This window comes from Salvelinus alpinus, chromosome 4 (genome assembly GCF_045679555.1).
Source record: "Salvelinus alpinus chromosome 4, SLU_Salpinus.1, whole genome shotgun sequence".
Taxonomy (NCBI): domain Eukaryota; kingdom Metazoa; phylum Chordata; class Actinopteri; order Salmoniformes; family Salmonidae; genus Salvelinus; species Salvelinus alpinus.
Window position 1 is genome coordinate 11,648,786 of NC_092089.1, and position 23,275 is coordinate 11,672,060.

General features: G+C 47.9%; 1 protein-coding gene across 1 annotated transcript in view; it reads left to right on the forward strand.

The window, feature by feature from the left end:
- LOC139572868 (CUB and sushi domain-containing protein 3-like) overlaps positions 1-23,275 on the forward strand; it is a 1,528,140-nt gene that overhangs the window by 723,349 nt on the left and 781,516 nt on the right. The window contains exon 4 of the mRNA XM_071395690.1: positions 7,259-7,453. Coding sequence (XP_071251791.1) covers positions 7,259-7,453 — 195 coding nt within the window. The remainder of the gene's footprint in view (positions 1-7,258; positions 7,454-23,275) is intronic.

Here is a 23,275-nt window from a genome sequence, read left to right on the forward strand (position 1 = left end):
GCTGCCTTGGCAGGACCTAATGGGGATCCATAATAAACCCCAGGAAGAGTAGTTGCTGTCTTGGCAGGAACTAATGGGGATCCATAATAAACCCCAGGAAGAGTAGCTGCTGCCTTGACAGGAACTAATGGGGATCCATAATAAACCCCAGGAAGAGTAGCTGCTGCCTTGGCAGGAACTAATGTGGATCCATAATAAACACCAGGAAGAGTAGCTGCTGTCTTGGCAGGAACTAATGGGGATCCATAATAAACACCAGGAAGAGTAGCTGCTGCCTTGGCAGGAACTAATGTGGATCCATAATAAACCCCAGGAAGAGTAGCTGCTGCCTTGGCAGGAACTAATGTGGATCCATAATAAACACCAGGAAGAGTAGCTGCTGTCTTGGCAGGAACTAATGGGGATCCATAATAAACCCCAGGAAGAGTAGCTGCTGCCTTGGCAGGAACTAATGGGGATCCATAATAAACCCCAGGAGGAGTAGCTGCTGTCTTGACAGGAACTAATGGGGATCCATAATAAACCCCAGGAGGAGTAGCTGCTGTCTTGACAGGAACTAATGGGGATCCATAATAAACCCCAGGAAGAGTAGCTGCTGTCTTGGCAGGAACTAATGGGGATCCATAATAAACCCCAGGAAGAGTAGCTGCTGTCTTGACAGGAACTAATGGGGATCCATAATAAACCCCAGGAAGAGTAGCTGCTGTCTTGACAGGAACTAATGGGGATCCATAATAAACCCCAGGAAGAGTAGCTGCTGTCTTGACAGGAACTAATGGGGATCCATAATAAACCCCAGGAAGAGTAGCTGCTGCCTTGGCAGGAACTAATGAGGATCCATAATAAACCCCAGGAAGAGTAGCTGCTGCCTTGGCAGGAACTATTGGGGATCCATAATAAACCCCAGGAAGAGTAGCTGCTGTCTTGGCAGGAACTAATGGGGATCCATAATAAACCCCAGGAAGAGTAGCTGCTGTCTTGGCAGGAACTAATGGGGATCCATAATAAACCCCAGGAAGAGTAGCTGCTGTCTTGGCAGGAACTAATGGGGATCCATAATAAACCCCAGGAAGAGTAGCTGCTGCCTTGGCAGGAACTAATGAGGATCCATAATGAACCCCAGGAAGAGTAGCTGCTGCCTTGACAGGAACTAATGGGGATCCATAATAAACCCCAGGAAGAGTAGCTGCTGTCTTGGCAGGAACTAATGGGGATCCATAATAAACCCCAGGAAGAGTAGCTGCTGCCTTGACAGGAACTAATGGGGATCCATAATAAACCCCAGGAAGAGTAGCTGCTGTCTTGGCAATAGAACTTCCGCACTCAACAACCCGGTCGCATTCCGCTTCGCTCCACAGGTAGTATCACATTTTCATTTCATTTCATTACAGTACAACGGCTGGATTTGTTTGATCGTAGCTAGCTACACAGCTAGCTACATAGCCGTCTTTGTATCAAAGATAATTGTGTAGTCTAGAGCGATTTTCTAGGTTAGCTAGCCAGCTACTGTCGTTCTTTTAACGCAACGTAACGTAATCAACACTGCTAGCTAGCCAGCTAGCCCCCGAATAGCAGCACTGTAGAAACTATTACACTCAACGGAACGACTTGATTAGTGTAGTGTCAACAACGCAGCCACTGCCAGCTAGCCTACAAAGTCAACAACGCAGCCACTGCCAGCTAGCCTACTTCAGCAGTACTGTATCATCTTAATCATTCTAGTCAATAAGATTCTTGCTACGTAAGCTTAACTTTCTGAACATTCGAGACGCGTAGTCCACTTGTCACTCCAATCTCCTTTGCATTAGCTTAGTCTCTTCTGTAGCCTGTCAACTATGTGTCTGTCTATCCCTGTTCTCTCCTCTCTGCACAGACCATACAAACGCTCCACACCGCGTGGCCGCGGCCACCCTAATCTGGTGGTCCCAGCACGCACGACCCACGTGGAGTTCCAGGTCTCCGGTAGCCTCTGGAACTGCCGATCTGCGGCCAACAAGGCAGAGTTCATCTCAGCCTATGCCTCCCTCCAGTCCCTCGACTTCTTGGCACTGACGGAAACATGGATCACCACAGATAACACTGCTACTCCTACTGCTCTCTCTTCGTCCGCCCACGTGTTCTCGCACACCCCGAGAGCTTCTGGTCAGCGGGGTGGTGGCACCGGGATCCTCATCTCTCCCAAGTGGTCATTCTCTCTTTCTCCCCTTACCCATCTGTCTATCGCCTCCTTTGAATTCCATGCTGTCACAGTTACCAGCCCTTTCAAGCTTAACATCCTTATCATTTATCGCCCTCCAGGTTCCCTCGGAGAGTTCATCAATGAGCTTGATGCCTTGATAAGCTCCTTTCCTGAGGACGGCTCACCTCTCACAGTTCTGGGCGACTTTAACCTCCCCACGTCTACCTTTGACTCATTCCTCTCTGCCTCCTTCTTTCCACTCCTCTCCTCTTTTGACCTCACCCTCTCACCTTCCCCCCCTACTCACAAGGCAGGCAATACGCTCGACCTCATCTTTACTAGATGCTGTTCTTCCACTAACCTCATTGCAACTCCCCTCCAAGTCTCCGACCACTACCTTGTATCCTTTTCCCTCTCGCTCTCATCCACCACTTCCCACACTGCCCCTACTCGGATGGTATCGCGCCGTCCCAACCTTCGCTCTCTCTCCCCCGCTACCCTCTCCTCTTCCATCCTATCATCTCTTCCCTCTGCTCAAACCTTCTCCAACCTATCTCCTGATTCTGCCTCCTCAACCCTCCTCTCCTCCCTTTCTGCATCCTTTGATTCTCTATGTCCCCTATCCTCCAGGCCGGCTCGGTCCTCCCCTCCCGCTCCGTGGCTCGACGACTCACTGCGAGCTCACAGAACAGGGCTCCGGGCAGCCGAGCGGAAATGGAGGAAAACTCGCCTCCCTGCGGACCTGGCATCCTTTCACTCCCTCCTCTCTACATTTTCCTCTTCTGTCTCTGCTGCTAAAGCCACTTTCTACCACTCTAAATTCCAAGCATCTGCCTCTAACCCTAGGAAGCTCTTTGCCACCTTCTCCTCCCTCCTGAATCCTCCTCCCCCTCCCCCCTCCTCCCTCTCTGCAGATGACTTCGTCAACCATTTTGAAAAGAAGGTCGACGACATCCGATCCTCGTTTGCTAAGTCAAACGACACCGCTGGTTCTGCTCACACTGCCCTACCCTGTGCTCTGACCTCTTTCTCCCCTCTCTCTCCAGATGAAATCTCGCGTCTTGTGACGGCCGGCCGCCCAACAACCTGCCCGCTTGACCCTATCCCCTCCTCTCTTCTCCAGACCATTTCCGGAGACCTTCTCCCTTACCTCACCTCGCTCATCAACTCATCCCTGACCGCTGGCTACGTCCCTTCCGTCTTCAAGAGAGCGAGAGTTGCACCCCTTCTGAAAAAACCTACACTCGATCCCTCCGATGTCAACAACTACAGACCAGTATCCCTTCTTTCTTTTCTCTCCAAAACTCTTGAACGTGCCGTCCTTGGCCAGCTCTCCCGCTATCTCTCTCAGAATGACCTTCTTGATCCAAATCAGTCAGGTTTCAAGACTAGTCATTCAACTGAGACTGCTCTTCTCTGTATCACGGAGGCGCTCCGCACTGCTAAAGCTAACTCTCTCTCCTCTGCTCTCATCCTTCTAGACCTATCGGCTGCCTTCGATACTGTGAACCATCAGATCCTCCTCTCCACCCTCTCCGAGTTGGGCATCTCCGGCGCGGCCCACGCTTGGATTGCGTCCTACCTGACAGGTCGCTCCTACCAGGTGGCGTGGCGAGAATCTGTCTCCTCACCACGTGCTCTCACCACTGGTGTCCCCCAGGGCTCTGTTCTAGGCCCTCTCCTATTCTCGCTATACACCAAGTCACTTGGCTCTGTCATAACCTCACATGGTCTCTCCTATCATTGCTATGCAGACGACACACAACTAATCTTCTCCTTTCCCCCTTCTGATGACCAGGTGGCGAATCGCATCTCTGCATGTCTGGCAGACATATCAGTGTGGATGACGGATCACCACCTCAAGCTGAACCTCGGCAAGACGGAGCTGCTCTTCCTCCCGGGGAAGGACTGCCCGTTCCATGATCTCGCCATCACGGTTGACAACTCCATTGTGTCCTCCTCCCAGAGCGCTAAGAACCTTGGCGTGATCCTGGACAACACCCTGTCGTTCTCAACTAACATCAAGGCGGTGGCCCGTTCCTGTAGGTTCATGCTCTACAACATCCGCAGAGTACGACCCTGCCTCACACAGGAAGCGGCGCAGGTCCTAATCCAGGCACTTGTCATCTCCCGTCTGGACTACTGCAACTCGCTGTTGGCTGGGCTCCCTGCCTGTGCCATTAAACCCCTACAACTCATCCAGAACGCCGCAGCCCGTCTGGTGTTCAACCTTCCCAAGTTCTCTCACGTCACCCCGCTCCTCCGCTCTCTCCACTGGCTTCCAGTTGAAGCTCGCATCCGCTACAAGACCATGGTGCTTGCCTACGGAGCTGTGAGGGGAACGGCACCTCAGTACCTCCAGGCTCTGATCAGGCCCTACACCCAAACAAGGGCACTGCGTTCATCCACCTCTGGCCTGCTCGCCTCCCTACCACTGAGGAAGTACAGTTCCCGCTCAGCCCAGTCAAAACTGTTCGCTGCTCTGGCCCCCCAATGGTGGAACAAACTCCCTCACGACGCCAGGACAGCGGAGTCAATCACCACCTTCCGGAGACACCTGAAACCCCACCTCTTTAAGGAATACCTAGGATAGGATAAAGTCATCCTTCTCACCCCCCCCCCCCCCCCCCCCCCCTTAAAAGATTTAGATGCACTATTGTAAAGTGGCCGTTCCACTGGATGTCATAAGGTGAATGCACCAATTTGTAAGTCGCTCTGGATAAGAGCGTCTGCTAAATGACTTAAATGTAAATGTAAATGTTGGCAGGAACTAATGTGGATCCATAACAAATACAAATACAGTTGTGTCCAGTTGTCTGGATGTCCTTTGGGCGGTGGACCATTCTTCATACACACAGGAAACTATTGAGCGTGAAAAACCCAGCATCAATTCAGTTCTGGACACAAACCGGTGCGCATGTCATCTACTAACATACCCTGTTCAAAGGATATTCAATCTTTTGTCTTGCTCGTTCACCTTAAATCCTTATTTAACCCGTCTCCTCCCCTTCACCTACACTGATTGAAGTGGATTTAGTGACATTCTCTCTGTCTGTGTTCCAGAGTTAAGGAGTAGTGTCTGTGGTAACATTCTGTCTGTGTTCCAGAGTTAAGGAGTAGTGTCTGTGGTAACATTCTGTCTGTGTTCCAGAGTTAAGGAGTAGTGTCTGTGGTAACATTCTGTCTGTGTTCCAGAGTTAAGGAGTAGTGTCTGTGGTAACATTCTGTCTGTGTTCCAGAGTTAAGGAGTAGTATCTGTGGTAACATTCTGTCTGTGTTCCAGAGTTAAGGAGTAGTGTCTGTGGTAACATTCTGTCTGTGTTCCAGAGTTAAGGAGTAGTGTCTGTGGTAACATTCTGTCTGTGTTCCAGAGTTAAGGAGTAGTGTCTGTGGTAACATTCTGTCTGTGTTCCAGAGTTAAGGAGCGGTGTCTGTGGTAACATTCTGTCTGTGTTCCAGAGTTAAGGAGTAGTGTCTGTGGTAACATTCTGTCTGTGTTCCAGAGTTAAGGAGTAGTGTCTGTGGTAACATTCTCTGTGTCTGTGTTCCAGAGTTAAGGAGTAGTGTCTGTGGTAACATTCTGTCTGTGTTCCAGAGTTAAGGAGTAGTGTCTGTGGTAACATTCTGTCTGTGTTCCAGAGTTAAGGAGTAGTGTCTGTGGTAACATTCTGTCTGTGTTCCAGAGTTAAGGAGTAGTGTCTGTGGTAACATTCTGTCTGTGTTCCAGAGTTAAAGAGTAGTGTCTGTGGTAACATTCTGTCTGTGTTCCAGATTTAAGGAGTAGTGTCTGTGGTAACATTCTGTCTGTGTTCCAGAGTTAAGGAGTAGTGTCTGTGGTAACATTCTGTCTGTGTTCCAGAGTTAAGGAGTAGTGTCTGTGGTAACATTCTGTCTGTGTTCCAGAGTTAAGGAGTAGTGTCTGTGGTAACATTCTGTCTGTGTTCCAGAGTTAAGGAGTAGTGTCTGTGGTAACATTCTCTGTGTCTGTGTTCCAGAGTTAAGGAGTAGTGTCTGTGGTAACATTCTGTCTGTGTTCCAGAGTTAAGGAGTAGTGTCTGTGGTAACATTCTCTGTGTCTGTGTTCCAGAGTTAAGGAGTAGTGTCTGTGGTAACATTCTGTCTGTGTTCCAGAGTTAAGGAGCGGTGTCTGTGGTAACATTCTGTCTGTGTTCCAGAGTTAAGGAGCGGTGTCTGTGGTAACATTCTGTCTGTGTTCCAGAGTTAAGGAGCGGTGTCTGTGGTAACATTCTGTCTGTGTTCCAGAGTTAAGGAGTAGTGTCTGTGGTAACATTCTCTGTGTCTGTGTTCCAGAGTTAAGGAGTAGTGTCTGTGGTAACATTCTGTCTGTGTTCCAGAGTTAAGGAGTAGTGTCTGTGGTAACATTCTCTGTGTCTGTGTTCCAGAGTTAAGGAGTAGTGTCTGTGGTAACATTCTGTCTGTGTTCCAGAGTTAAGGAGCGGTGTCTGTGGTAACATTCTGTCTGTGTTCCAGAGTTAAGGAGCGGTGTCTGTGGTAACATTCTGTCTGTGTTCCAGAGTTAAGGAGCGGTGTCTGTGGTAACATTCTGTCTGTGTTCCAGAGTTAAGGAGTAGTGTCTGTGGTAACATTCTGTCTGTGTTCCAGAGTTAAGGAGCGGTGTCTGTGGTAACATTCTCTCTGTGTCTGTGTTCCAGAGTTAAGGAGCGGTGTCTGTGGTAACATTCTGTCTGTGTTCCAGAGTTAAGGAGTAGTGTCTGTGGTAACATTCTGTCTGTGTTCCAGAGTTAAGGAGTAGTGTCTGTGGTAACATTCTGTCTGTGTTCCAGAGTTAAGGAGTAGTGTCTGTGGTAACATTCTGTCTGTGTTCCAGAGTTAAGGAGTAGTGTCTGTGGTAACATTCTGTCTGTGTTCCAGAGTTAAGGAGTAGTGTCTGTGGTAACATTCTGTCTGTGTTCCAGAGTTAAGGAGTAGTGTCTGTGGTAACATTCTCTGTGTCTGTGTTCCAGAGTTAAGGAGTATTGTCTGTGGTAACATTCTGTCTGTGTTCCAGAGTTAAGGAGTAGTGTCTGTGGTAACATTCTGTCTGTGTCTGTGTTGCAGAGTTAAGGAGCAGCGCCTGTGGGAACCCTGGTGTTCCACCTAAAGGCATCCTAAACGGAACACAGTTCAACATCGGGAACACGATCCGCTACAGGTGTGTGACGGGCTACGTGTTGGACGGTCGCTCACTGCTTACCTGTGTCCTCAACACAGGCAATATGGCCGTCTGGGACTTCCCCGTCCCCATCTGCAGAGGTGAGACTGGCTTTAATAACACGGGGTGTGTCCCCAATGGCATAGTGAAATACTTGTAACTACAGCCCTATAGGCCCTGGTCTTAAGTAGTGCACTATAAAGGGAATAAGGGTACATTTGTGACTCAAAACATGATTCCTTCATATTGACACAGTGGGATTGGCCCAATGGGCTTTTTCTTTCTTTCTTGATTGGCTCTTGAATCAAGTCCAGTCTAGTTTTCGATTTGTCTTGTTTGACGTTGTGAGCAATGAACTAGGATGAAATTCCAGCACACTATTGAATCTTGGTTGTTCCACAGAACATATAATGGTTCTCTAATACTGTGTCTGTACTCTGGTCGCTTTGCAATCTGATTTCCTGTTGATCTGTAAAGAGCCACTGACTTTGATCCTTGTGGTTCTGAATTGACTTTGGTTGGAATTCAATCATAGAAGAATGTAATGTTATTTTCTCTCAGGATATTTACCTAGACTATATCTGAGGTGACTACCGCATCATGGCTGACACCAGCAGCGGTGTGTTAAGTAAAAATACTTTAAAGTACTACTTAAGTAGTTTTTATGGGGTATTTGTATTTTACTTTACTATTTATATTTCTGTCAACTTTTACTTTTACTTCAATACATTCCTAAAGAAAATAAAATACTTTTTACTCCATACATTTTCTCTGACATCCAAAAGTACTTGTTACATTTTTTGACAGGAAAATGGTCCAATTCACACAATTATCAAGAGAACATCCCTGGTCCATCCCTACTGCCTCTGATCCGGCAGACTCACTAAACACAAACGCTTAGATTGTAAATGATGTCTGAGTGTTGGAGTGTTGCCCCTGGCTATTCGTCAATAAAAAAGAAAATTAAAATTGTACCGTCTGGTTTGCTTAATATAAGGAATTTGAAATGATTTATACTTTTACATTTGATACTTAAGTATATTTCAGCAATTCCATTTACTTTTGATATTTAATAAGTATATTTAAAACCAAATACTTTTAGACTTTTACTCAAGTTGTATTTTACTGGGTGACTTGCACTTTTACTTGAGTCATTTTCTATTAAAGGTTTCTTCTCCTCCTCTCCTCTCCTCTCCTCTCCTCTCCTCTCCTCTCCTCTCCTCTCCTCTCCTCTCTTCTCTTCTCTTCTCTTCTCTTCTCTTCTCTTCTCTTCTCTTCTCTTCTCCTCTCCTCTCCTCTCCTCTCCTCTCTTCTCTTCTCTTCTCTTCTCTTCTCTTCTCTTCTCTTCTCTTCTCCTCTCCTCTCCTCTCCTCTCCTCTCCTCTCCTCTCCTCTCCTCTCTTCTCTTCTCTTCTCTTCTCTTCTCTTCTCTTCTCTTCTCTTCTCTTCTCTTCTCTTCTCTTCTCTTCTCTTCTCTTCTCTTCTCTTCTCTTCTCCTCTCCTCTCCTCTCTTCTCTTCTCTTCTCTTCTCTTCTCTTCTTGTCTCTTCTCCTCTTTTTCTAACTTTTTCCACCACCGGACACCACTGAGTATGGCCTAGGTGCATCCCAATCGACACTCTATTCCCTATTTAGTGCACTACTTTTCACCAGGACCCATAGGGTCGAAAGTAGTGCCCTATTTATGGAATACGGTGCCCTTTTAGGACACGGACTCTACCCTATGCACTTAAAGATGCAGGTTATACGGGAGGCTACAGGAACACATTGATATAGTCATCATAGATACTCATTTATTTATGGGGAATATGACATTTCTCCGCGTAGAAAGGTTCACCTATGTATCCCGCGAGATCTGACTGGTATCTCGATCAGTCCAACAAGTATACAGTGGTAGCCTGCTACCATCACGTTGATGTGATAGACAGCAGTTCACTGCAGGAGACATTACTACATTGACCCTCCTAACTCATGACCTTATCAATCCCTTATTCTGCACTATAACGCATTATAACAACACACTAGGTCCAAGGATATTTACTGACCAAAGTCCCTTTCCCTTTATTTCACTAGTAGTATTGCATCCATCTATTTCTGGAGCCGGTGAGTAGCTGCTGTTAGTGTCCACAGCGTTAGTTCAGTGTGCTGCTGTTTAACCAACCCTAGGAGCCCAGACTCAGATCACATATGTTGTCTCTCTATTAGAAGAAAGCCAAATCAAGCTCCTCTTTAATGATAATCTTTTGCCCCAGAGGAATGCAAAAGAAAACATAATCACCAAACCACTGTGCAATCTGACTGCACTGAGAGGAGGAGATGAGGAATCAAGAGGAGAGGAGATGAGGAGAAAGAGAGGAGAAGAGATGAGGAATCAAGAGGATAGGAGAGGAGGAGAAAGAGAGGAGAAGAGATGAGGAATCAAAGAGGAGAGGAGAGGAGGAGAAAGAGATGAGAGGAGAAGATAGGAGGAGGAAGGAAAAAAGAGGAGAAGAGAGGAGAGGAGGAGAAGAAGAGAGAGGAGAAGATAGGAGGAGGGAGGAAAAAAGAGGAGAAGAGAGGAGAGGAGGAGAAGAAGAGAGAAGAGGAGAAGAGAGGAGAAGATAGGAGGGAGGAAAAAAGAGGATAAGAGAGGAGAGGAGGAGAAGAGATGAGAGGAGAGATAGGAGGAGGGAGGAAAAAAGAGGAGATGAGAGGAGAGGAGGAGAAGAAGAGAGAAGAGGAGAAGAGATGAGAGGAGAAGATAGGAGGGAGGAAAAAAGAGGATAAGAGAGGAGAGGAGGAGAAGAGATGAGAGGAGAGATAGGAGGAGGGAGGAAAAAAGAGGAGAAGAGAGGAGAGGAGGAGAAGAAGAGAGAAGAGGAGAAGAGATGATAGGAGGAGGGAGGAAAAAAGAGGAGAAGAGAGAAGAGGAGGAGAGGAGAAGAGAGGAGAGAAGAAGAGAGGAGAAGAGAGGAGAGGAGGAGAAGAAGAGAGGAGAGGAGAGGTGAGGAGGAGAAGAGGAGAAGAGAGGAGAGGAGGAGAGGAGAAGAGAGGAGAGAAGAAGAGAGGAGAGGAGGAGAGGAGAAGAGAGGAGAGGAGGAGAAGAGAGGAGAAGAGAAGAGAGGAGAGGAGAGGAGGAGGAGAGGAGGAGGAGAGGAGAGGAGGGAGAATCACTGCTGGCACTGGCAGGCTGTATTTTTCGGCGCTGGAGCCTGAAATACTTTTTAAATGGGAAATTGGTGCAACATATGCTGGTGAATTGACAGCTTAGAAGTGTTAAAAAACTGCAGATTGAGGGTTGATGGGTTGCCTGAGACATAGGCTTGGAGCCCAAATGACACACTATTCAGTATATAGTGGCCCATAGGGCTCTGGTCAAAAGTAGTGCACTATGTAGTGAATAGGGTGCCATTTAGGGTGTACAGCACATAGAGCGTTATCTTCTCTCACTAGCCGCAGCACATTCCTTTCAGGTCAACACGGTGCGGACAGTGCTGCTTGGGACAATCATCTCCCCCTCCTCCTCTCCTCATCTCCTCCTCATATCCTCTCATCATCTCCTCTCCTCTTCTCCTCCTCTCCTCTCCTTTCCTCTCCTCTCCTCTCCTCTCCTCTCCTCCTTTCCTCCTCTCCTCTCCTACTGTCCTCCTCTCCTGACCTCCTCTCCTACTGTCTTCCTGTCTTCCTCTCCTCTCCTCTCCTCTCCTCTCCTCTCCTCTCCCCTCCTCTCCTCTCCTCTCCTCCTCCTCTCCTCTCCTCTCCTCTCCTCTCCTCTCCTCTCCTCTCCTCTCCTCTCCTCTCCTTCCGTCTGTCCTCCTCTCCTCCTGTCCTCCTGTCCTCCTCTCCTACTGTCCTCCTGTCCTCTCCTCTCCTCTCCTCTCCTCTCCTCTCCTCTCCTCTCCTCTCCTCTCCTCTCCTCTCCTCTCCTCTCCTCTCCTCTCCTCTCCTCTCCTCCTTTCCTCCTCTCCTCTCCTACTGTCCTCCTCTCCTGACCTCCTCTCCTACTGTCTTCCTGTCTTCCTCTCCTCTCCTCTCCTCTCCTCTCCTCTCCTCTCCTCTCCTCTCCTCTCCTCTCCTCTCCTCTCCTCTCCTCTCCTCTCCTCTCCTTCCGTCTGTCCTCCTCTCCTACTGTCCTCCTGTCCTCCTGTCCTCCTCTCCTACTGTCCTCCTCTCCTCTCCTCTCCTCTCCTCTCCTCTCCTCTCCTCTCCTCTCCTCTCCTCTCCTCTCCTCTCCTCTCCTCTCCTCTCCTCTCCTCTCCTCTCCTCTCTCATCATAGAGTGGTGTTCTGTCTGTGGGTTCTCTGAATGGCCAGATATTTCTTTGATCTTATTTCCTCTGAGAATCTGCCCATTCCCTCTTGATGTCTGACTGCTTCAAACACTACGCCTCCTCCATCTCCTTGTCCCTGTTTCCTCTCTTCCTCTACAGTGTCCCTTCACCCCTTCTCCTCCTCCTCTCCTCCATCCCTTCTCCCCTCTCCTCCCTTCTCCTCCTCTCGTCCCCATTCTCCTCTCCTCCTTCGTTCCTTCTCCTCTCTCCTCCCTGTTCTCCTCCTCTCCTACGTCCCTTCTTCCCTCTCCGTCCCTTCGCCTCCTCTCTTCCGTCCCTTCTCCTTCTCTCCTCCCTTCTCCTTCTCTCTTCCATCCCTTCTCCTTCTCTCCTCCCCTCTCCTTCTCTCCGCCGTCCATTCTCCTTCTCTCCTCCCTTCTCCTCCTCTCCGCCGTCCCTTCTCCTCCTCTCCTCCGTGTTCTCCTCCCCGTTCTCTCAGTCAGTCTCCAACCTCGTAGACATACATATAGACTGATACATTGGGTGTTTGTCAAAATACATACCACCGTGCTCCGAGCACGCAATTCAGAGCACAGGAGGGTCCAGATCAAAGTACAGTGTGCAAACCGGAGCACGGCGGGCACTTCTCCAATGCATACCGCGTTTGTACATGTTCTGAAGCGTACATCGATGCAAAGCTGCAACGGAAAGTACGCACAGAAATATGATGCAACCACGTAAAAAAATTACGCAACATTTCTTGAAATCAATTATCTGAGCTGAAGCGAGAGAAAATACACTCCGACTTCGGAATGACATGTTGCCTATCTCATATGTTGCCTGACTACAATATTTTATCTTGATACGTTAATAAATACATTCTGTATAATAAAAAAAAAACATTTACCTGCCTACAATACCCACTGTAGATTGTGTAGATCGCAAGCCCATTGTAAATCAGTAGGGTTAGCTATTACTACTGGGTACTAGTACTGCTAGTTAGCCACAGAGAATTGTTAGCTAGCTAGCTACCCACAAAAATGGACATCTACCTTGCATAACATTAGTTTTAAAGTAATATTTGTTAAACTATCTGGGTTAGCTACATTATTACGATTCACATAGAGCTAGCTGATAGTTATGGAGTAAAACGTTTGCTTTGTGTATATCATGTTTTGTCTCTCTTGCCATCCTGGCTGGAAGAAGGTTAAGTGAATGTGTAAGGCCATAGTAAGTCAATACGGTGTCATGGAAATTCTTACGCAGGGAAACTCGAAGTCAATCGTAAATTATTCATTGTTTATTAATCAGATAACTGGAGAGGTTCCAACAAACTTGATGCACCAAAGTGAACGTCTGTCAGGAGCTCTAACGGGGCCGTCCCGTTAAATCTATAAAAAATGTACATCTACCCTGGATAATATTCGTTTTAGGTAATTTTTGGCCTGTTTAACTAGCTGGCTAGCTAGATTATTATGATCCACATATAGCTAGCTAGCTTTGTGTATATCTTGTTTCATCTCTATTGCCTTTGTCCTGGTTGGAAGGGTCAGTGAATGGGGAGGTGCAGCCTGAGGTAAAACAGTAAGGGGGAAGTGCTTCTCAAATGTAATACTCTATGTGTTCTCCACACTCTCATCCTCACAAGAACGCACTCAAGACAACTGCTAAATGTTCAGGTATGTTTTGAGGGGTGGTGGATGGGGATCGGCAGGAGGAAAGACTATTATTAGATATTGAGAAACAACCATAGTATTTCCTCCTGCCATTCTCCATCCACCAGCCTTCAAAACATCTCTGAACATTTAGCCTTCGTGTTTTGAGAATGTGTAGATTAGACACATTGTTCTCAGTGCTCTCTCTCTCTCTCTGTACTCCCTCAATTTCTGTCAAACCGCATATGAATATTCAAATTGAGACATATTGATGGGGATGTGACTAACAAAGTTACCTAACACCTTGATGTTGCTATTTTAAACTTCCCCAATCCCTAATTCACAAGTACCATTCATATTGCTGCATATCATTTCACTGAATCAGGTACCATTCAGATTAATAATCCATCTGATCTGATTATTGAGGAGAATATCTATTTCAGAGCATTTATTGATGCCTGGATTATAGATGTATGATGGTATCGTAGTGTTTCCCAGTCCTGGATTATAGATATATGACTGTATAGTAGTGTTTCCCAGTCCTGGATTATAGATGTATGACTGTATAGTAGTGTTTCCCAGTCCTGGATTATAGATGTATGACTGTATAGTAGTGTTTCCCAGTCCTGGATTATAGATGTATGACTGTATAGTAGTGTTTCCCAGTCCTGGATTATAGATGTATGACTGTATAGTAGTGTTTCCCAGTCCTGGATTATAGATGTATGACTGTATAGTAGTGTTTCCCAGTCATGGATTATAGATGTATGACTGTATAGTAGTGTTTCCCAGTCCTGGATTATAGATGTATGACTGTATAGTAGTGTTTCCCAGTCCTGGATTATAGATGTATGACTGTATAGTAGTGTTTCCCAGTCCTGGATTATAGATGTATGACTGTATAGTAGTTTTCCCAGTCCTGGATTATAGATGTATGACTGTATTGTAGTGTTTCCCAGTCCTGGATTATAGATGTATGACTGTATAGTAGTGTTTCCCAGTCCTGGATTATAGATGTATGACTGTATAGTAGTGTTTCCCAGTCCTGGATTATAGATGTATGACTGTATAGTAGTGTTTCCCAGTCCTGGATTATAGATCTATGACTGTGTTTGTGCCTGGACCTAATGTGTCTGTGGACCTAATGTGTCTGGTCCTAATGTGTCAGGACCTAATGTGCCTGTGGACCTAATGTGTCTGGTCCTAATGTGTCTGGTCCTAATGTGTCTGTGGACCTAATGTGTCTGGACCTAATGTCTCTGTACCTAATGTGCCTGTGGACCTAATGTGTCTGGTCCTAATGTGTCAGGACCTAATGTGCCTGTGGTCCTAATGTGTCTGGACCTAATGTGTCTGGACCTAATGTGTCTGGACCTAATGTGTCTGTGGACCTAATGCGTCTGGACCTAATGTGTCTGGACCTAATGTGCCTGGACCTAATGTGCCTGTGGACCTAATGTGTCTGGACCTAATGTGTCTGGACCTAATGTGTCTGGACCTAATGTGTCTGGACCTAATGTGTCTGGACCTAATGTGTCTGTGGACCTAATGTGTCTGGACCTAATGTGTCTGGACCTAATGTGCCTGGACCTAATGTGCCTGTGGACCTAATGTGTCTGGACCTAATGTGTCTGGACCTAATGTGCCTGTGGTCCTAATGTGTCTGGACCTAATGTGCCTGTGGTCCTAATGTGTCTGGACCTAATGTGTCTGGACCTAATGTGTCTGTGGACCTAATGTGTCTGTGGACCTAATGTGCCTGGACCTAATGTGTCTGTGGACCTAATGTGCCTGGACCTAATGTGTCTGGACCTAATGTGTCTGGACCTAATGTGCCTGGACCTAATGTGTCTGTGGACCTAATGTGTCTGGTCCTAATGTGTCTATGGACCTAATGTGCCTGGACCTAATGTGTCTGGACCTAATGTGTCTGGACTGCCGAGAAAACCCCCAGAATCTGATCCAAATGGTTGCCCGATCAAGCAGGTTAGTTGCAGTTATTTAGAAATGAATGTGTATTCAAATGATATACAGTAGGTTATTCACTGCAGTGTACAGCCTAGACTACAGTTGTGTACTCACATGAAAACAATAATAAGAGTATTCATGACATTGTGTTGTTGTTAAACAATAGGGGAGGTTTACCAGCTGCATACCCGGGGACTGGGAGGGTAGCCTAGGTTACCTATGATTTCATTATCTTGATAAACACATTTTTATTTCCTATGTAAATTGCCTGGATATATTCACTGCAGTATTAAGTATTAATCCTAACATTGATTTTATGAGTTATAGACTAATATGCATACGCTATAAACTTAAGCTATAGGCTACATCTCCAGCTTGTCTGTCTTCGTTTGTTCCGATGTGCAATTACCCAGCTGGCCTCGCTGCTGCCACAGCTATTCCTCTTAAATCTTCTGGAGTCCCAGGAAAAAGCCAGACTACATAAAAACTTGCTGGACACTTATTTCAATTTTATTTTCCTTTTAACCCTACTGATAGCATATTGGAGGAGAAATGCACGTTTGGCTGAATTGTAAAATAGGCGACAGCGTTAACGGGGCGGAGAGATGGAAAGGAGAAGACAATGTTTTCCTCTCGTAGGCCTCTCTTAACACCGGGCTATAACCTGACAAAATGGGCCTGTCTTAACACCGGGATACAACCTGACAAAATAGGCCTCTCTTAACACCGGGCTACAACCTGACAAAATAGGTCTATCTTAACACCAGGCTACAACCTGACAAAATGGGCCTCTCTTAACACCGGGCTACAACCTGACAAAATAGGCCTCTCTTAACACCGGGCTACAACCTGACAAAATAGGTCTATCTTAACACCGGGCTACAACCTGACAAAATAGGTCTATCTTAACACCGGGCTACAACCTGACAAAATAGGCCTCTCTTAACACCGGGCTACAACCTGACAAAATAGGCCTCTCTTAACACCGGGCTACAACCTGACAAAATAGGCCTCTCTTAACACCGGGCTACAACCTGACAAAATAGGCCTCTCTTAACACCGGGCTACAACCTGACAAAATAGGCCTCTCTTAACACCGGGCTACAACCTGACAAAAATAGGCCTACACCATTTTAGAGAAGCCTGCTAATGTACCTTTCTGGACACATACTGATCCAAACGGTTGCATAATCAGGTGTAGTCTGTTTGTCCTATGCTGTTAACTCAGCATGTAACAAACAGGAGGTGTGAGCAGGGAGGAGCCGCCAGGGATTTTGGGTCCCATTAAAAGATATCACATTGGGGTCCCACCACCACAGGCCACACCAACCCTGCAATTACCTGTAACCACACACCTCCAGAACCCAGTCGACACATTCAAAGCTTTAAATAACTCTAGCTTTGCAGGCTTGCAACTCTCTTGTAGTCCCAATATTTACTGTAGGATATTTACTGACAGTGAGCTGTGAAAATATAACACTGTGCAGACAGACATGCAACATTCTGCATACAGTGGAATTCACTCTTTGATGCTGGACTGATACCCTCTATAAGAAATGCTAAAGGCCATATTTTTACAGTCTAAATGTCATTTTAATGGTAAAAATTCTTGAATGGAAAATTCTCTTAACATTAATGAATAAATATAACTTAAATATCCATTAACCTCTTAAAAATAAAATATAATAACATTATCATCTATAGAATGATATAACAAACAAAATAATCAAATCAGCAGTAGATATTTTAACTAAGTATACGTACCAACGAGACAATATGCAGCTGTAAAATTGGAAATGGAAAACAACATGGAAGTGAAAAGGCCCAATGGTGGCGCTAGAGGAAAGGTCAAGAGGTCACCAAATCAACAGGTTTCTTCCACTTGGAGTCTTGATTGTGAACAGATTTTATGGGCAATCCAGCCATTAGTTTGAGATATATCTTGTTCTCAGTCTCGTTCTCAGTCTGTGGGCATCATGTGTGTAGTGATCCAATATCCATCGCCATTGAACAGCTATCACTGGCCCTTGCTCAGCCTTACTCACCGAGAGCCCAGCGCCGAGCCTTCTTTCTAGCAAAAGTCACTGATCAAGTCTTTGAAGTCCAGCTTTCTAGCTAACTGACTTTCAATGGACAGCATGACTGCAAAGCTTGTCCTGGGACATAGTGGACCTCAAATAGTTTTTAAATCAGTTTTAGCTTACAAAAAGCTCTCGCAACACCAGCAACAGTCACAGGCGGTGTGCAAAACGTACGTAAAGCAATGCACACTTCTCCAAACATGCTTTGCAGCTGCATCTTACAAATTGCATTCAGGAGACCAAGAGGGGACAAGTTAGCGGGGAAAGTGGCAGCATATACAGTGTTCAGGTGCCAGGAGACCAAGAGGGGACAAGTTAGGGGGACAAGTGGCATTAGGGGGGAATGTGGCAGCATATACAGTGTCCAGGTGTCAGGAGACCAAGAGGGGACAAGTTAGGGGGGAAAGTGGCAGCATATACAGTGTTCAGGTGCCAGGAGACCAAGAGGGGACAAGATAGGGGGGAATGTGGCATTAGGGGGGAATGTGGCAGCATATACAGTGTCCAGGTGTCTTACTTCATTATGAAACTCAGGTGTCAGATCTCTGGAATACGTCATGATCAGTGGTTGGAACACAGAAGGGACTTTATCCTCACTAATCTGCCCAACTTTCAGAACAGCAGAAAATTATTCAACAATTTTTTTTGCAGTGGTGTCAAACCTATTGTCCAAGTCACTGATGTTGTTGTCCATAGCAGTAAAAAACACTGTGTTCCGAAACACCTTTGCTGCACTTTTCCTGAGCCGTCTCCTCTTGAGAGGTCTCATCAGGGAATCTCTTTCTTTTCCTCTGGCGACTGTGTTCCTCGATAAATTGATGTGCAACATCCATTTGCATAGCAATCAGTGTTGCCTCAGACAGGAGAGACTTCCATCCATCTCTAAGAGCCGGCATCTCTTCCTTTTAAGGCTCTGATATTGGATGCCTCTTTGTCAAGTGAGATTTTTTCCTGTCCTCAATGCATTGCTGTACCTGCAATTATGCCAGCTGACATGTCATTCAACACAATGCTGCTCACCTCTTTCAGTTGGGAGACAGGGCTGGTTCAGGGGTATGGGGAGACAGGGCTGGTTCAGGGGGATGGGGAGACAGGGCTGGTTCAGGGGGATGGGGAGACAGGGCTGGTTCAGGGAGATGGGGAGACAGGGCTGGTTCAGGGGGATGGGGAGACAGGGCTGGTTCAGCGGGATGGGGAGACAGGGCTGGTTCAGGGGGATGGGGAGACAGGGCTGGTTCAGGGGTATGGGGAGACAGGGCTGGTTCAGGGGTATGGGGAGACAGGGCTGGTTCGGGGGTATGGGGAGACAGGGCTGGTTCAGGGGTAGGTGGAGACAGGGCTGGTTCAGGGGGATGGGGAGACAGGGCTGGTTCAGGGGGATGGGGAGACAGGGCTGGTTCAGGGGGATGGGGAGACAGGGCTGGTTCAGGGGGATGGGGAGACAGGGCTGGTTCAGGGGGATGGGGAGACAGGGCTGGTTCAGGGGGATGGGGAGACAGGGCTGGTTCAGGGATATGGGGAGACAGGGCTGGTTCAGGGGGATGGGGAGACAGGGCTGGTTCAGGGGTATGGGGAGACAGGGCTGGTTCAGGGGGATGGGGAGACAGGGCTGGTTCAGGGGTATGGGGATGAGGAGACAGGGCTGGTTCAGGGGTATGGGGAGACAGGGCTGGTTCAGGGGGATGGGGAGACAGGGCTGGTTCAGGGGGATGGGGAGACAGGGCTGGTTCAGGGGGATGGGGAGACAGGGCTGGTTCAGGGGGATGGGGAGACAGGGCTGGTTCAGGGGTATGGGGATGAGGAGACAGGGCTGGTTCAGGGGTATGGGGAGACAGGGCTGGTTCAGGGGGATGGGGATGAGGAGACAGGGCTGGTTCAGGGGTATGGGGAGACAGGGCTGGTTCAGGGGGATGGGGAGACAGGGCTGGTTCAGGGGGATGGGGAGACAGGGCTGGTTCAGGGGGATGGGGAGACAGGGCTGGTTCAGGGGTATGAGGAGACAGGGCTGGTTCAGGGGGATGGGGAGACAGGGCTGGTTCAGGGGGATGGGGAGACAGGGCTGGTTCAGGGGGATGGGGAGACAGGGCTGGTTCAGGGGGATGGGGAGACAGGGCTGGTTCAGGGGTAGGTGGAGACAGGGCTGGTTCAGGGGGATGAGGAGACAGGGCTGGTTCAGGGGGATGGGGAGACAGGGCTGGTTCAGGGGTATGGGGAGACAGGGCTGGTTCAGGGGGATGGGGAGACAGGGCTGGTTCAGGGGTATGGGGATGAGGAGACAGGGCTGGTTCAGGGGGATGGGGAGACAGGGCTGGTTCAGGGGTATGGGGATGAGGAGACAGGGCTGGTTCAGGGGGATGGGGAGACAGGGCTGGTTCAGGGGGATGGGGAGACGGGCTGGTTCAGGGGGATGGGGAGACAGGGCTGGTTCAGGGGGATGGGGAGACAGGGCTGGTTCAGGGGGATGGGGAGACAGGGCTGCTGAGCCTGAAGCTGCATCTGTTGGGCTTGGCACCAGACAGGGACAACTGATTTAGTATGAATAGCTAAAAGTTTTCCTGCATTGATTAAATGTCGGCTAAAAGAGGAGCGAAATGTAAACACTCTGAATATTCTGTGAAGATATTAACTAACTGATGTTAAGGGGAACAAAATTAGCCCGTTTCACTACGGACTAAACTAACCGGTTAATTTCCACCACTCACGGAACGACACCCTCCTTCCTTTGTGAATTATTGGGTGATCTACCACCGCCATGTCTTTTCTCTCTCCTGTCTTTCTTTCCTTTTCGTTTTTATAAGACAGATTTCTCTTTAGGAAGCTGAGACATGATGACACACCGGCTCTCCTCACTCGTACTTCACTGCTTGCGAGTACTGTTCGCACCCGGTTTGGGGCAGGACCGAACCATTTCATGTAAATAGGGGGGGGGGGGGGGGGTAATACAGAGGCTCTGTGGATGTTTACTTTTGATCAAAATCAAAAAAAGAAAAAGAAAACGTTAGTTTTATTAGTACATTGTAAATAACATATTATATTAATGGTGATAGGTTAATAATTTAATATTGATGTTTTTTTTTAACCTAATGTTCTAATAATGTTTTAGAGCCCCCCCCCCCCCCCAGTCACAGGCCCTTAGAATCGCCCACCCCCCCATACGGCGTCCCTGGGTGTGAGTGATTGTTCAAATTAGCCCACATCACTGCTGTTTTACAGCCTATGGACAATAACTGTGTGTTCGCTTGATGACAGTAATACATTTCTCATTGCACTGTGTTGTTGTAACCTAGTTAAGAAAAATGTTCTTGTCTAAAAACGTAGGCCCGGGCCTGATCCATAGTGGAGCTTTGCGTGGCCCGGGACCACAGAGCGCAGCCTGGAGGAACACACTACAGATCTGCCATTTCACAATCTGATCATTTATTTTGCTTGAACTAGTGAATGGCCTTAATATCAGGCAAATATTTAGCTTCTTACCTTGGCTACACATCACTAGTCTCTCTCTTCCAGCTGTAGGCTACGCAAGCCTCTCCGCTATAGGCCATTCATCAAGCCTCTCCGCTATAGGCCATTCCTCAAGTCTCTCCGCTCTAATCCATTCATCAAGCCTCTCCGCTATAGGCCATTCCTCAAGCCTCTCTGCTATAGGCCATTCCTCAAGCCTCTCCGCTATAGGCCATTCCTCAAGCCTCTCCGCTATAGGCCATTCCTCAAGCCTCTCCGCTATAGGCCATTCCTCAAGTCTCTCTGCTATAGGCCATTCCTCAAGCCTCTCCGCTATAAGCCATTCATCAAGCCTCTCCGCTATAGGCCATTCCTCAAGCCTCTCCGCTATAAGCCATTCATCAAGCCTCTCCGCTATAAGCCATTCATCAAGCCTCTCCGCTATAAGCCATTCATCAAGCCTCTCCGCTATAAGCCATTCATCAAGCCTCTCCGCTAAAGGCCATTCCTCAAGCCTCTCCGCTATAAGCCATTCATCAAGCCTCTCCGCTATAAGCCATTCATCAAGCCTCTCCGCAATAAGCCATTCATCAAGCCTCTCCGCTATAAGCCATTCATCAAGCCTCTCCGCAATAAGCCATGCATCAAGCCTCTCCGCTATAGGCCATTCCTCAAGTCTCTCCGCTATAAGCCATTCATCAAGCCTCTCCGCAATAAGCCATTCATCAAGCCTCTCCGCTATAAGCCATTCATCAAGCCTCTCCGCAATAAGCCATTCCTCAAGCCTCTCCCCTATAAGCCATTCATCAAGCCTCTCCCCTATAGGCCATTCATCAAGTCTCTCCCCTATAGGTCATTCCTCAAGCCTCTCTGCAATAGGACATTCCTCAAGCCTCTCTGCAATAGGCCATTCCTCAAGCCTCTCTGCAATAGGACATTCCTCAAGCCTCTCTGCAATAGGACATTCCTCAAGCCTCTCTGCAATAGGACATTCCTCAAGCCTCTCTGCAATAGGACATTCCTCAAGCCTCTCTGCAATAGGACATTCCTCAAGCCTCTCTGCAATAGGACATTCCTCAAGTCTCTCCGCAATAGGACATTCCTCAAGCCTCTCTGCAATAGGCCATTCCTCAAGCCTCTCTGCAATAGGACATTCCTCAAGCCTCTCTGCAATAGGCCATTCCTCAAGCCTCTCTGCAATAGGACATTCCTCATGCCTCTCTGCAATAGGACATTCCTCAAGCCTCTCTGCAATAGGACATTCCTCAAGCCTCTCTGCAATAGGACATTCCTCAAGTCTCTCTCCTATAGGCCATGCATCAAGCCTCTCTGCAATAGGACATTCCTCAAGCCTCTCTGCAATAGGACATTCCTCAAGCCTCTCTGCAATAGGACATTCCTCAAGCCTCTCTGCAATAGGACATTCCTCAAGCCTCTCTGCAATAGGACATTCCTCAAGCCTCTCTGCAATAGGACATTCCTCAAACCTCTCTGCAATAGGCCATTCCTCAAACCTCTCTGCAATAGGACATTCCTCAAACCTCTATGCAATAAACCGCTCCTCTGCTCGTGAAATCCCAGGAAAAGCATATTTTTCTATGTTTTTATACTAGGCCTAATAGCCTATTCAGGGAAAGAAGCATGATTGGTCAAGTTGAGGAGAGAGTGCATTGGTGTTATTTTGGCCTGTTATGCCTCCATTGTTGCATTGATGCACTGCAAATATACTGAACCAAAAAATATAAACGCAATATGTAACAATTTCAACGATTTTACTGAGTTACAGTTCATATAAGGAAATCAGTCAATTGAAATGAATTCATTAGGCCCTAATCTATGGATTTCAGGAGACTGGACAGGGGCGTAGCCATGGGTGGGCCTGGGAGGGCATAGGCCCACCCACTGGGGAGTCAGGCTCAGCCAATCAGAATATGTTTTCCCCCCCACAAAAGGGCTTTATTACAGAAATACTCCTCAGTTTCATCAGCTGTCCGAGTGGCTGGTCTCAGATGACCCCGCAGGTGAAGACCCTGGATGTAGAGGTCGTGGGCTGGTGACCCTGGATGTAGAGGTCGTGGGCTGGTGACCCTGGATGTAGAGGTCGTGGGCTGGTGACCCTGGATGTAGAGGTCGTGGGCTGGTGACCCTGGATGTAGAGGTCGTGGGCTGGTGACCCTGGATGTAGAGGTCGTGGGCTGGTGACCCTGGATGTAGAGGTCGTCGGCTGGTGACCCTGGATGTAGAGGTCGTGGGCTGGTGACCCTGGATGTAGAGGTCGTGGGCTGGTGACCCTGGATGTAGAGGTCGTGGGCTGGTGACCCTGGATGTAGAGGTCGTGGGCTGGTGACCCTGGATGTAGAGGTCGTGGGCTGGAGACCCTGGATGTAGAGGTCGTGGGCTGGAGACCCTGGATGTAGAGGTCGTGGGCTGGTGACCCTGGATGTAGAGGTCGTGGGCTGGTGACCCTGGATGTAGAGGTCGTGGGCTGGTGACCCTGGATGTAGAGGTCGTGGGCTGAAGACCCTGGATGT